At 42.4% G+C, this 15826-nt stretch overlaps 1 protein-coding gene across 2 annotated transcripts in view; it reads left to right on the top strand.

Annotated features, from left to right (window-relative positions):
* The first annotated feature begins 455 nt into the window (after window positions 1-455).
* actn3b (actinin alpha 3b) overlaps window positions 456-15826 on the top strand; it is a 43010-nt gene continuing 27639 nt past the window's right edge. Inside the window, exon 1 of one of the 2 annotated variants that reach the window (XR_010821214.1) lies at window positions 456-828. Coding sequence is in view for 1 of the 2 variants with exons in the window: in XM_066718766.1 (XP_066574863.1) it covers window positions 694-828 (135 nt within the window). In the remaining variant the exon portion in view is untranslated. The remainder of the gene's footprint in view (window positions 829-15826) is intronic. The other variant, XM_066718766.1, reaches the window with a different exon arrangement.

Below are 15826 nucleotides of genomic sequence, written 5' to 3' on the forward strand. Positions count from 1 at the left end.
GTCCTGAGGTTCTTTTGTCCAAATTAGAGGATTCATCCCTTTATGCATCAGGGCATTGTGGGTACCATGTGCCCCTTCCATCAGCACTAGTACTCAAGAGCAGTGAGTGTGAAGATGTTTTAATTGGTAAACACTGTACACCTGCTGGAGAAGGAGTGAGTAAGTGGGAGGGGGAGCTAGGGATCCTAGGGAGTTTTAGTCCTCCTTGTGTTTACAGTAATAGGGGCTGAGGGTAGGGGGGGGGGGGCAGTAAGGGCCACAGCTGTTGCAAAGGAGCACGTGAGGGATTCTGCCCCTTTGGGGGGCGTGTCCTCCCTCATTCCCCATTCCTTAATTTCTCCACCCTTGGGGGTTGGCTGGCCCCCCGCTTGCAGAGCCGCCCCTTTGCCCTTTTCCGGGGGCAACCCGATCTGCAGTGCCCGGGCTGCCCATACTTATTGCGGCCCAGTCACGTGTGGCACTTCTGACCAGGAAAGCAGCAGCATCGGCGGCGGCGGCGGCAGCAGCATCGGCACACAGGCACTGCTTACGAGTGGAGTCGGGGGTCTGTCTTGTCTCTCCTTAGACTGACAGCTACGGTGTCCCAAAGCCCTCGGAAGGGTTTCGGTGTTTAAGACAAAAGATTACTGAGAAGTTAGATACCCGTCCAGTAACCAATTCTTTCTAAAGGGAGAGCCCACAGGAGGCGTCAAAATGACACAAGTCGAAACCCAAGTGCAATACAGCACCTCCTACATGATGTCCAGCACAGGGGATTACATGATTCAGGAGGATGACTGGGACAGGGACCTACTGCTGGACCCGGCCTGGGAGAAGCAACAGAGGAAGGTAAACTGGGCTGCCGGCCTGACTCGGGCTCGGACTCTCACACCGACACGTCTAATGACACAAATCTCATGTTAGACCAGCTGTAAGAGCTGTTTATTACTGTTTGTATCAGGACTCTTGCAATTCGGGAAACGTGTGTCTTATTTTAATTCAGACGGGTTCATCAATGTATGCCTTTCAAAGCTGACACTTGCAGCAGCTGGCACCGGTTTATGGAGCCATCTACATGGAGCAGTATTATGAATGTATCATGTATTCATTTGTTTGTGGGTTGGCTTGTTTCTCGAAAAGTTATGTATTTTCAACATATCCGTACACTGTCATATATTAAATCATTACAGCGGGTACCCTGGGAACGAGAGCAGCGGCTTTGACACCTGCTGTTGTGCATTCCGCAGCTCTCTCTCTCTCTCTCTATATATATATATAATTTCCTTCATGCAACCAAATGGGACAAAAATAATGAGTTTTCCACCCTAACCAGAGGAAATAATACCACTCCAGAACGACTGCGTTAAATGTAACACATTCGGTGTTTCGTCAAAGACAACAACACTTTGTTGTAACATTTACCAAATTACAACACAATAATGTGTTTATCCCAGTACAGACTTGTGTTAAAAAGACACATTATTGTGTTGTGCTTTGGTGAATTTGAACACAAAAGTGTGTTGTCAGAATGTATTTACAGATTTGTGTTTACAGTGAAACATGCGCTACATAAAATGACTAACTTTAATTTAACACATTATTATTATTATTATTATTATTATTATTATTATTATTATTATTATTATTATTTTAAACCTACCCATGGTTTGTGTAAGTACAGACAAATTATACCCGTTATACGCCATTGTGTGTGTTCAAGGTGCACTATGGCACTGGTCTGTGCTCTGTGCGTGTTTTTGAGTGTGTTCAACCCTTAACACCTTAGGATCAGGACAGACACTCTTCTTTGTCCGTCTTCTTCCTTCCAAGCAAATGAAGTGGAGGGGGGTTCCTCCCCACCCAGCTGGTCCCCTTGTCTCGGACGAGGTTAAATGACATCCATCTGTTTTTTTTTTGGTTTTTTTATGGGATGGCAAATTTAAAAGTTGGGGGGCTGACGTGACAGTTTGGGTGGGGTGACGTCAGAAGAAGTGCGGGTCGTTTTACGAGATTAGAAATCGAGACGGGCGGCTCTGAATACTGTAATGACACAAAGTGTAAAAATACAATCACAACAATTAAGCATCTGGTACCTACACAGGAATACGACGTCTTATTACAAGACTTATTACCATTAGACTAAGTATTTGACCACTATACTATAGCCTGGAGTCCCATGGTCATACATGGGTGTTTTTAATGTATTCATTAATTCAATTAATAATTCAGTAATTTAATAATTCATTAATTTAATGGCCTGTGAATCGAAGGATTCGTCCAAAGAAAACTAATACAGCCTATATAAACATAGTTATAAATAAATTATTCATCATCATCATCACCAAATAGAGTTTGAAATAGAGGTAGACGTAAATTACGTTGCTACAACGTTGTGGCAACATCGTGTGTTAGCAGGGATACCGGCTACCCCTATTTCAAGCGCATCTTCCTCTTCTTGGAGAATCTTGACCAGAATGAACGACTCTAGCAGATGGGGGAGAGAGAGAGAGAGAGAGAGAGAGAGAGAGAGAGAGAGAGAGAGAGAGAGAGAGAGAGAGAGAGAGAGAGAGAGAGAGAGAGAGAGAGAGAGAGAGAGAGAGAGAGAGAGAGAGAGAGAGAGAGAGGGGGACGGTGTGTGGAAGTGGGTGGTGGGTTTCAGACCCAAATAGACTCCGCTTCTAAAAATACCTCCAGCGGGGCAAGACCAGCCTGCTTTGTGCCCCCCCACCCCGCTGTCCCGCCGGGCGGCTCAGGGTCCTGAGGGGTGGCCTGGTACAGTTGTTTCCGCACTTCAAAAATTATTTATCGGGTATAGCGGGCACATTTTTTTAAGCACATGAATATATCGTAAGTGAAGGATTACAGCATTTTCCACGAGTATAATAAACCTCAGCAGCTCAAGGAGGCTGATCTCATGGCATAAATATAGAAGCTGCTTCACTGCGAGCTCACACTTTGCACCTGCCCTCTTGTGCGTCTCAAGGAGCGGAGAGTGAAAGACGGGTTGTCCCTTTGACTGGAGACTGGAAGAAACCCTTAAAATATCAGTTACGCTTTAGAAACAAATGACGCAGCCACACTTTACAAAATAATAAATAATACAAGTCTAGGATAAATAAAAGCAGTGACCAAGGGAATTAAGTTGCTGTATACGTCCACAGAGTATTAGCCAAAGTATGGGTTTCTTTACGTGTGTGGGTCGTTACTCAGTGGTTAAATCAGGCAGTCGTGTTACTGGAGCTGTCATTCAAAGACAGACCGAGTATTAGAAGGGAAACCATTTGCTTAAGCATGTTTCTGCTCATCCTTTTATTTGTGTACTGGCATTGCATTTTCAAAAATATTAATTTTCTCCTGCCAATAAGTGTCACAAAATAGAGACATGGGAGAGATATCATCCAACGATTGCTTTCAGTCTATTGGATGAAGGCCTCCCCTAGATGTTTCCACTTGTTTCGATTAGTAGCATCACCTTTCCTCTTTTCTATGGCTTCTTGTGTCCCATCCTTGGTCTGTCATATGTCCAGCCCATGGCCATTTTAACATTGTCACTCTTCCAATTATGTCACACATTTTCGTTTGTTCTCACATACATATTTTTTGTTTTGCTGCCTCCTCTTCTCATTCCAAGCAGAATGCATTCCAACACGAGACAACAGGAAAGATCCCGTTTTATTGTGGCGAGATTTGAATTTGCCGCCACAATCAGAGTGAGGAGCCCTGAATAGCTGAAGTTGCTTCTTCTGGGCTTGTCTTGAGTGATGCATGGGCTTCTTTTAATTCAGCCCCTTGGATACTGTTTGTTACTTCTAACATTAATGTTGAGTTGCTTAATTTGAGATATTCAGTTGTGCTTTGATGCTCTTTCTTTTCCCCTTCACATATGTTGTGTCTTAGAGTCAGGTTACAGGCTGTGCTTTTTAGATGTTGATGATTTTGTGTATACAGTCTTTTCACCCTAAACTGTTGACTTCAGGACATTGTGGACAGGAAATTATGAGTCAGTAATCTCTCAGTTACTTAACCTGGATATTTGATCAATTAGGCATGTAATAACTATTTAAAAGTTTGTGGCTTGAAAGATTCGTTTGATTCAATGTGCCCCTGCCTGTAAACATTATTGTATCTTCATGAGAATAATTGAATTCCTCCAATGAATAAGATAATTGTAATAATTCATTTATTAATACAGCTGGGTGGGTTTGGTGAATGTGAACTGCATTTGAGAGCCCTTCACCACAGCACTGGTATAAAATGTACTGGTCCAATGGAAAGAGTGCCCCCTACTGGTTCACCAGTACCATACTTGTGGCAGCAAGCATAGCTTCTTACAGAGCTCTCCTTTACAAGGATCTCTGAATGAAAGCTATTAGGCCGATCTTACAACAGCACAGCTGTCCAAGAGCTCTTCCAACATTTTCAATTACAAATGTGTGTATGTGTTTTGGGGGTGGGGTTGGGGATGTACATAATTAAAAAATCATTATATTACGCTTAGATTGTCTTGGTAGTGAGGTAGTCACAAGAACCCCCTCTCTGGGGCTTGGAGTGAAATCTGCTGTCTCTATTGAGAAGATTATTATTCTTTTTTTTCCAATTCCTGGCAACATGAAGCCAACATCATCTAGTTTCATGACAAGCCAACTGGGTGGTGGATCTCCTTGTTCCACAGTCCTCTCCAGATGTTCACAGAATATTTAACCATTTTCCTACCATTTACTGACAAGATCCAGATTCCTAAACACACACACACAAAGTATAGCACTTTTATATTGACTCACTTGTTACACCTGTAGTTAATATCACCTGATGTTGCCTGTAATTTGGTCTCTGAAATGTTTGCAAAACATATTATTCATGTTTGCCACATTTTTCTAATACTTTTGCTTTTCTGGATTATGACATTTATATGTTATCCCAACTGTACCAGCAAAAACAAAAAAAAACAGATTTTAGTGATTACGTGTCAAGGATATTGCCGGGGGCTAAGTATCTGATGGTTGCACTGGCTGACTAAAAACAGGATGATTACCCCAATAGGGTTCCTAGCCATGTTTTCCTGGGTGATGACATCCTAAGAATACAATAGATAGTCCCCCAGAACACACATCAATAACAGGAAGGTGCACAGAATGTGTAAGTAGTAACCAGCTCTGCCTTGCGGGAACCCAAAGTAAGACCCAACAACATAGCTGGGGTTGTTCATTCAAGTTCCCATTCTTTCCTGGTTTCTGTTCTCCATGCTCTTCATTTCAACCTGTCCTTCCAACTGAAGATGCTTCTAGGTTGACCTGTCAGTACTGCTGAATAATTGAAACGCTCCATCTATCATGTGATCAATACAAAGCACGTTTGCACAACAAACCAAAGCAGTACATTTGAATTTCTGCCTGGCCTACTACCACAATTGCTGTTTACACATGCTGATGACTTCGACCTGACTGTAGAGGTTCTCTGAAGGTGCTTACAACTTTAATCATTTTTATTTACATCTCAAGATTGAAAAAGTAACAAATATCTATGTGACAAAACATCAATGGCCCACAGCAGGATTTGTTAAGGCAATATGGGTATGACCAAAACACCCTCAAACTGTAATCCAGCTGTATCACCTTAGAAGAGGTCATGACTCTAACTCTGCTTTCAAGACTTTTTATGAGGATCCAAATACAGTTGTTGTGAATTTCTAAACTAGTGTTGATGTATCCTAGGGAGAACAGACACATAATCCCTTCCCAAAGTGTCACCAGCGCTGGAATATAACACCTTTGCAGTTTCATTGCACTTTCCTCAAAACACGGGAACAGAGATCCAATTGAACACACACTTGGAGTGAGAGCAACAGCATTTCAGCACCTGTTCTTTCTTTCTTTCTTTCTTTCTTTCTTGCATTTTCTTTTCTTGTTCTTCCATTTTCTTTCTTTTTCACCTTTTCTCTCATTCTTTTTCTTGCACTTTCTTTCTCTTTCATTCATTCTTTCTTACATTTTTTGTTTCTCTAATTTCTTTATTTTTCTTTCTCCTTTTCCCTTTTCTCTTTCTTTCCACTCTCCCTTTTTACCTTAGGGGTTTAAGAGTCCATACAACTTGAAAACCAAAACCCTTTGTCCACTTTTGTTTTGCCTGCACCCCATGACACATGTATGTCATAAGATGTCCTATCACTTAAGCATTGCTTTCTTTAGCATGCAGGACCAGACATTGAGGGGCAGAGTTGAGGTTGAGGAACATATATTCTGTGTTTGGAGCATAGAAACCCATACCATCTGTGAGGCAACTAACTACACCAAACATGGCTGACATTCTGGAGACTTTCTATTCAAGAATAATGTGAATAAATGGGGAATCAGTTATGGATTGCATTCAAATCAGAGATGCTGACTATGAAGATCTACTACTACATCAACATTTTCAGCTTTCAGCTCCAATGCTTCTATCTGGAGTTTGCTTGTTGAGCGTCGTTTGAAGGCTTCTTATTGCCTTGCAAAGGGAAGTGTTTCCCTTCAGCTGTGCTTGTTCAGGTGCCCCATGTTAGCATCTCTTTGTGCAGCAATCTGAGGCGGCGCTCGCCATAAAAACACATCTGTATCAAATAAAAATAGCCAAGAGTAACTGACTGACACTAGCCACAAGCTGCAGGCCCAATTTAAGACTCTTTGATCCATTTTAAGAGCAGGTGTTCGACCCCACATGCGGTCAACACAGTTTTCTGTCCCTTCTCCCTCATACCGTGCCGGGAAGACACACTGAAGGTGCAAGATGTTAAAGAGGATCTATTAGCAATCAAATACCTCAGTTCCAGCAAAACTCATGAAATCGTTTTTTTTTTTTTGCTTGGATCATTTGTTTTCTTTCTTTTTGTTTTTTCACAAAGGCAAAAATTACATTTCTTTATTGTTGGTCTGCTTTAAAAAAATGTAAATGACCGGCGTATGAAAACCATTCAAAACACAAATTCATTCCACAGCCATAAATTAATGATCCTGCCTTGACTTGAAAATGCTGCTCATGCAATTGGTAGTAGGGAAATAAATCCACCTACATAAAACCCAATCTAACTCTTACACACAGCATTCACACATCACATGTAATTTATGCTGCCCGGACTTACTTACATGTTTTCTTAACATAAATCTAAAATGAAACCATTATAGATACAATATGGAATATTTAATTGAATAGTGACTGTTAACAAAACTCTTTATCAAACCTTGTTTCATCAACCCCCCAAAAACATTTCTTTCTATAAACTATATATGACATAAAAGGAGTGACAGACATAGGGTGGCGCTAAACCCTTTGCAAAGGTGTCTCCTGTTAGAGGCCCAACCAGCCAGGATCCCCCCTAGCCGGGCGTTAGGGTCCTGCAGTGGAGGTGAAAAGGGCTGATGCGTGGGGGAAGACGACAAAGAGCAATTGGTGCTGAGTGTGCTTTTTTGATTGAATGGACAGGAGTGGAGCGAGAGAGCGAGAGAGAGGCAGGAGGGGGGCCAGCCGGGGGAATTGGGTATGATCAGATGGCAGTTTCTATTCCAGAAGCCTTTTCCTTATAGGGCAAGTTCTATAAACTGCCAGAGTTCACTGGGAGAGCAAGACGACTGAGGAGGGGGGGGGTTGCTGGGTGAAGGCCTGATGTCATGCAGGTATTTCAGAGGAGAAGCAGCTTAATTAGGGTATGGAGTGGCAGGGGTCAGCATTAGGAGCCAGTGAAACAGAGGGAGAGGGAAAGAGGGAGAGAGAGAGAAGAGAGGGGGGGTTGTGAAATCCTCGGCTGCAGTGCTTATTTTTAACCGTGCGCACAGCTTCTTGTGAGCTGCCGAAAAACACAGCTTGCTTCTTAATTAGAAATCTCACCTTTTAAAAAATAAATTAAATAGTGCCCCAAGTCAAATTGAATTATAAGCAAAATTGTTTTTAAGGAGTTCAGAAAAGTGAAAAAAGCTCTCTCCTACATACAGAGAGTCAGAGACAGAGATACGGACAGAGAGACATGGAGACAAATAGACAGAGTAGACAGTCAAAGAGAGAGAGAGTCATAGACAGTAAGACAGTCAGAGAGAGGGACATAGAGACAGAGAGATGGTCAGAGAGAGAGACCGAGTCAGAGAGAGACAGAGAGAGATTGAATAGGATCCAGTGTCCTTTAATTATCCAGATTTAGCCCAGCATCTCTGAGAGCCATAGCTGTCACTCATAGGGAAGGAAGGACAGAGAAATGTCTGGGTTGGTCTCTGTTCCTCCAGAACGTGCACTTCCAGCAGGTGTCAGTGTTGTGCAGTTTAGAGTGCCTTACCTGTGAGCCCAAAGCTGATCTCAGTCTCTCTTCGGCTGGGATGTATTCTTCACACCAGGAAACATTTTTAACATTGTTTTACTACCATTTTTACAGTATTTTCCATTGGTTTTAAAACACATTCACTGTGCTTCACTACACTGGACCATGAATCAACCGTAGGCTACCATAGTAAACATGCCTTAGGACAGTGGTTCCCAACCCTGGACCTGGAGGACCCCCTACCCTGCTGGGTTTGGTTCCAACTGAACTCTCACTTTCTCAATTGAACCATATTTGAAGTAAAAATCTACTTTGACTTGACTTTTGAAATTGTGTAATAAAAGAGTTGGTTCTTCAATAAGTTATTTATACCCCCACTGTTTAACATAATGAAAAGGCCCTGATTTAGTAAATTATTAGTTCAATTCAGTGTTCAATTAAGTAATTGAGAGCTCAAATACGAAGGGGATGTTTCTTCATTCAGTTCATACTGCTAGCTGTTTGTCAAGTCCCCACGTAGTCTTCTCTGTTCCAGGGTGAAAAGAGATGCCAGACGGGGGGTTGTCCTCCCCCTGCACTTTAGTTTAAAACTCCTTTACACAGGCTAGGTGACACACATGATCGCATTCTTGGAAATAATCCTGGCATTTGGGAGGGTCGCACAATATTGCTCAGAACAAACCCTGCAGCATCTGAGGTACAGCGGCCGCGATGCAAACAGTGCTCTGATTGATAACAAGCCTGTCAATCCTCTGTACTGTACTCTCAGAAAGGGTGTGATCTTTACATTGCTGATGCATTTACAATAGGAGTTTCTGCTACAGTGTCTGTGCGTGTAGAGTTTTTCCCCCAGCATCATCTTATCTGAACAGGAACTGGAGTAATTATTTGCAGGGGCCAAATGTTTTCTTTTTCATTTTTCTTTTTCTTTTTCTGTTTGGACTCAATTCACTTTACTTGGTCAATTCACCAAGGTCCTGTAGAAGTCAGTTTGGTGCTGAGGGCTTCGGTTCCCTGAGTGGGAGAGGTGATAGATTATGGGATCTGTTCTCCTTCTGGATTTCTTCTGATCGGTTGTAAATGACAGACCCAGGCTTAGAGAAGTTGAAATCTCTTTCTTGGTTTTGAAGAACTTTGTGTTTACGGTGTACATGCAAATAATCGGTATATGCAGGGTAGATGTAAATGATACGCACAAGTATATAGGTGTATAGAAGTACAGTGGAATCATAAAAAGATTTAATTAATGGCAGTCTATTTGTTTGTTGTTTGTTATTTCCATTTGTCTGTTTATCAGCCCGTCTGCCTGTCTGCCACTTACAGGCAGTCACTCAGTCTAGCTGCCTGTTTGTCTCTGTCTGTCTGTAATTGTAGCCAGATTCTGTGACTTTGGACGCCTTGGCGATTTCACTAATCTTCTCTCGCTGGCATTGGAATCGCTCTGACACTGTAGGTACAAAGATCACTTCGCACAGCGATCTTGACATCTTGCATCCAGAATTTCTGGGATCTATTTAGGTACGTGTGTCTATTTAAGACTCCAGTTGTATAATGCTTTCAGGAATAAGGGCTGCAGGGTCTGAGAAGAATAGTTCAGCCGAAGGAGAAAAGCATTTTTCTTTCATTTGGACCTCCACAAAGGTCTCGGTGCAGATGTATGTGGCTTATGGTAAAAACCATGGTAAATGACTTCAGAGCTCAATAACAAAACAGGGACCAGAAGCCACAAGCAGAAATTCATATAATGTACCCTAAACACTGAGAACAGGAGGTGCTTCCTTACACACAGAGTGGCGGAGGTCAGGAACAAGCTACCTTACCTTAGGCCATGCAGTAGAGGCCGAATCTCTGGTTGTCTGGAGAGAAATCCTGGGGCCGGATGACCCTCTCCTGCTTGTGACCCTTTTTAGCGTTCTAGTTCGAGGGTTGTATGCTGGGAGTGCATGCTAACCCTAGGTGTAATGCTAAGTCTGTGTGTGTGTGTGTGTGGGGGGGGGGGGGGGGTAAAAAACATAGTGGGAATGTTAATATTCAGATTGTGACCATGACAGTGACTTTATGGGGAAGATCACTATATGGACATACAGGATATGATTACATTCAAAGAATAATAGAACAATGAAACGAATCACAACTTGTATTTGTTTATACAGCCCCTCACTGGAGTGCCCAGACAAATGCCCCTCTCAGTGCTCTGTACACCTGTCCCCACTAGGTTTACAGCTTTTGGCTGTTAGGGCAGTCAGTCATCACCTCCAATCCCCACTTGATATGAATCCGTGATCACGCCATGTCACAGAGGTGTTGACTGGCACTGTGGGTACTTAAATTGTTCCAAGTGCACCGTGAATGTCTCCCATACTTGTTACTTAAAATAGCTACACCTCACATGGTTCTTCAGCTGCCCACAAGCTGGGAATAAATCCATAGCATTCGACCTGTGTCTTGAATGAGAACCTCAACAAAAAAAAAATGAAATTAAAAACTTGCTGCCACAGGAGGATTTTTTTTTATGAGATTGCACTGCCTCTCCCCAATAAGTGTCAACCGAACTAAGTGTCAGTCGGACCAAATACAGCTCTTTGCTAGCGGCAGCAGACAGTGTTTCTGACGTTTAAAAGGAGGTGTCCACTTTCCCTTGCCTAATCCCATGATATATACTGATCTTGTGCTTTTCGGTCAGGACAGATATCATTAACACCCTTTCTGATCAAAGTCACTCTGCCAAATGGCTGCTGGGGGAGTGATGGGGTTTTGAAATTCCAACACAAGCAAAACAAGCAGTGTTCACCAATGAGCCCATTTTACAGTGGCGATCTGAAGATAGGCCAAAGGCCTGTACATTGTATGTAGCCATGCTCTGAGTATCTTCATGCTTTGATATAGTCTGCGTTTAAGAGGGAAGTTCTTCCTCTGCTGGTCATTGTGCTGCCATCTTGTGGACGACACTAGAACTACACTATGAATTCCAATATAAAACAATTGGCTCCAGTCCACCTCTTCAGTAAGCTGTCATGAATATGTTACATTGTCTTCTAGTTCTTCTTGTTCTTCCAATTTGTCTGAAGTTAAGGTAATTTTTACAGTTGTATAGATTCACCTATGAACCAGACACTAGAGATCATTTGATAGAGAGAGCCATTCAAATTGTTAAACATCTGTCAATTGAAAATGGTGAATTATTCTGACACAGCAAATTTGTACTTGGTCATTTTGCCAATTGTGCAATATCAAAGTCATTAATATTTGTAGGAGGGGGACGGGCTGACGGTTCCTTGTTTGCACAAGTCTGTTTCAAAGAAATGAATCACCAGGACAATATGAGCAACCTTTGAAGTGGGACGAAGCCATGGTACCTTGAGAATAACAGTGCTGACCTCACAATAGGACAGTCTGAAACCTCAATAAGACATCAAAAGATTTTCAGCATCTAATGATCACAGGCGGTGATGTTCAGATGGACATGAGTAGCCGATGTAGGCTGTTGATGTTCATATTATATCACGGTGGTGTGCAGGACTATTATCAATTGGCTATTGAGAGTTTTACTTCACCATAGTTTCGGGGAAATTAACAGGCCTGTATTCGGGGATAGAAAAAGCGGGTCAATTTTAGTCTTGTAGCCGAACGATTTGGAAGGCGCTGCTGGGAAGGTTTGCTTCCTCCTCAGTTTAGCTCTGAGATCACCATGACCTGCGAGGGACAGAGGCGTCCTTTCTCAAGGACTCAAGGAGGACGCTCTGAAACCTGACGCTGTGCTTAAAATAAGATGGGTGTAATAAATCCTCGACTCCCTTTAACTGGTCCACCCCCCAACTCGTTAATCCTATTGATGTAACGCATTAACAGGATGGATGTCTAACATGGGTTGTTCTGTATTTTTATTTTGTTTGTGTGTTGGGGTGAGGTGGGGGGTTAGGGTCGTTAAAGTCTACATGACCAAAAATGTCACTGTAATCTTAGAGTCAGGGGTGGGAGTCCCTATTTATGTTTGCTGTCCTGTAGGTGGGTGATCGTGTGTGAGAAAGGTACCTGTGATAGGGTTGGCATCCTATACAGGCTGTTCCCTGCCTGGTGCCCTGTGCTGGCTGGTTTAAGCTCCGGCTCACTGTGACCTTGTACTGGATGGAGTGGTAATTTGGGATTGAATAGATGGATAATATGGTTTCTCTGGGTAACATAGAGCAGAGTCTACTGTCATACAGTGGTTTACTGCTAGGAAGATCGGCTTCAAAGTCAGAGAACTTTAGGACTCTGTTAAACCCATATCAGACAGCACAGCACGAGGACAGTGACAGTGTAAACCTTGACTGAGTCGGTTTTCCCCCTTTTGGAACTGTCATGGAAATATGTGCCAAAAAATATGTGTAAATGTGTAGGAATATACAGCGTCCGGCAATCTTTGCCATTCCTTCCACTATTTCTACATTTATGTAGTGCCTTTTGTCTGAGGTACTCAAGCCAGTGTACAGTTGTACAGTACAGTTGTAGTTGAAAGTGGTTTCACCCTTTGTCTTAAACAATATCTTGCCATGATTAATTTAGTTTGCTGTCCATTTAATTTAACTTATTAATCAATTATCCTTTCAGGGGTTTGTTAAGCCCCCATTCTGCCCAGAGAAACTGCAGTTGATTAAAAGAAGGATAGGGCAGGAATTGGGTCATCTGTTGACTGCCACAGTTTGATATATATATATATATATATATATATATATATATATATATATATATATATATATATATATATATATATATAGGTAGGTAGAGAGAACAGGAGCTCTCAGGTACTAAGTTAATATCATAATTTTCTCCACTCAGGCTTATTTCAGACTCTCCCCATTGAAGTTTGTCCAGCTAACTTAAAAATAGACTGTGTTCTGCAGATATTGGACTCACAAAACTTGTTGGAGACAAGATACCACTGCCCCCCAAGGACATGGAGTTTGACACCCCTGAGATGTAGTATTCACACATCTATACACACACACATACTAGGAGACAGGAGACAGGTGTCCACCCGCACTACTCGCTCACACGGACAAGCTGCATGAGATACTCCACCCCCCACCCTTCACCTGTTTAAAGGACTTCTATGTCTATTCACAGTAAGATGAGTCCTGGCTGGCACGGGGAGTCGCACCAGATGACCGCAGGGGGGGTTATTGTGCCAACCACGTGTGCATTGCTCTCTCTCTGTCATGTTGGCCGAATCTGTGGCAAAGCCGGGCAGGTGGACAAGGGCCAGCAGACAGTAATCACCTTATCAAGATCCCTCACAGATTTTGCTCTTGCTCTCTGCAGATCCTGTCTTATTGGAGCTGGTGCACAGTGCAAATGAATGCACTTGTAATGTAATGCTGCATTATACAGTATCGTATGTATATGTTTGTTTGTGTGTTTGATTTTTTATTGATATATTTGCTAGCTAGCACCATTACCCATGGTGACTTAAACAGTCATGGCATTTACACTGCTTCACAAAGGCATTTGACAAAAGGCATATAAAAAAATATATAATATCTTCCTGATTCAAGCAGCGTAAACAAAGGGCATTGTATGACAGTGCCAATTCTTATACAGTGGTAGTAGTTTTAGCCAGGATGTGGTCATTGGTACATGCGTGCTCCAAGCAGTGGAGGGAAGGTGGGCAAATTATCTGGAGTAGGGGCAGCAGCCACAATGTGTGAGTTAAAAGCATAGTGACAAGAGCAAGAGTGAAGGCAGATATATTAAGGGCAATAGGGGGCAGGTAAGCACCAGTTTCAAATAGATATTTTCCAGGATGGGGGGGTGGGGGGAGGCTGAGCTTCGACAGATACAGTTTCAGCAGGCTTCTGGCCATGCTTTCTCTGAGAATGCCCCTACGTATCTACTGATGTTATAAATGTAATAAAGGGACAGTCCAGCTGAAATGCAATGCAAGGTAGAGCAAGTCTAACCAGGGTGAACAGTATCACAATACAGTGAATAAGCAGCAGAGGAGAAAATAGAACAAAGGTGTCTTCCCATCGACTTCAGTGTGTGTGTTTGTGTGTGTTTGGAGGGGAGAGGGGGTGGGGGGTGGGGAACCTGGACTACCGCTGACTCAAGTTTCCTGTTTTTGAAAGAGTGCCCCCTGCTGTGTGTCAGCAGTTAAAGCACAGGCAGTACAGCAGGAGCATATTTCTTCTGTGATGTAAAGTCTTCAGACTGGAAAGAGTTTTTTATTATTATTATTATCATATTATTTGCATGGTTTTTATTATTATTATTATTACTACCATAGCATCTGTTGCTCTAGATTGTATTCCTCGTAATATGTTACTCTTTTTCTGCTTTCCTAACTATTGCCTAGACCGGGGGAGTAACCCTGTTCCCGCAGGGAACAGCACCAATCACTGGATATCTTGAATGCATAGAAATTATAACTAATTAAGTCATAAGACCCACACTTGGCTCAATTAATAGCGATCTGAGCAAAACAAGAACCAGAAGGCATTGCGGCCCTCAAGGACCAGAGTAGGCCACCCCTGGTCTAGACCAAAACTATGTCTGACTGGCCAATCACACAGTCATTTTATTTCCGATGTTATTTTTATTTATTAGTAGTACAATGTTGCACGTGACAATAACCATAAATCATGATAGGGTGCAGGTTTTCTACTTTGTGTTGGTTCTTGTGTTGCTCCAGGTTTGGATTTGGGCTAGCGCTGTGCCCTAGTCTAGCTTGACAGATTCAGCTTGACTGTGGGGATTGGTATTAGTGTCGCACAGTGCCTTGAAGCTACTGTTGTGTGGCTTGAGAATGCACCGCGGCTTGTGCAACACTGAAATTAGCTCTCATCTTAGGGCTGAAACCGGAGTCTTCCCAATCCTACACAAGTCAATACTAGGCTATTTATTCTATACTCAAGTATTTTAATTATGTAACAGTAACAATCTGTTGCACAATACTATTATTATTATTATTATTATTATTATTATTATTATTATTATTATTATTATTATTATTATTATTATATTTAATAATAATAATACAATTGTTTAGGCCTACAACTACTACAACTAATAATAATAATAATAGTGTTCCCATAAAATCTAAATAATAAAAAAAGAATAGCTATTTTAACGTTTTATGACCCCATAATGTTCTCAACCCCTGTCATGCATAGTTGGCGCGAATGCTTGGCCCTCCCCTCACCATGCCGATTCGAGGTTGAATCACACTCCCCCGCTGGCTGTAATGGTGGGGATATTTAAAAACTCCCCAGGGTCTCTCTGAGGGGGCAGAGAGGGTGGTGGTGTCTGTATACCGAGCTCCACACACCTGTCGCCCCTCGTATCTCTTTCACTCTCTCGCCTACTGATGCCTATTCTCGCATACCAGCCGGCGCACGGAATCGAGAGGGGGCCACAGGGACCAGTACACTTGCTCTGACTCTGGGGATGGCCAGCGGAGGGATCCCTTTGATTGAACAGATCTCATTTTAAATTAGGGTTTATTTGCTGTAGCTGTGGGAGTTACTGCAGATCTGGCTCCTTTAGGGAGATGCAAAACACCTACTAAATCAATGCCCTCCAAATGTGTCCATG

The sequence above is a fragment of the Amia ocellicauda genome, chromosome 12, assembly GCF_036373705.1.
Source record: "Amia ocellicauda isolate fAmiCal2 chromosome 12, fAmiCal2.hap1, whole genome shotgun sequence".
Lineage (NCBI taxonomy): Eukaryota > Metazoa > Chordata > Actinopteri > Amiiformes > Amiidae > Amia > Amia ocellicauda.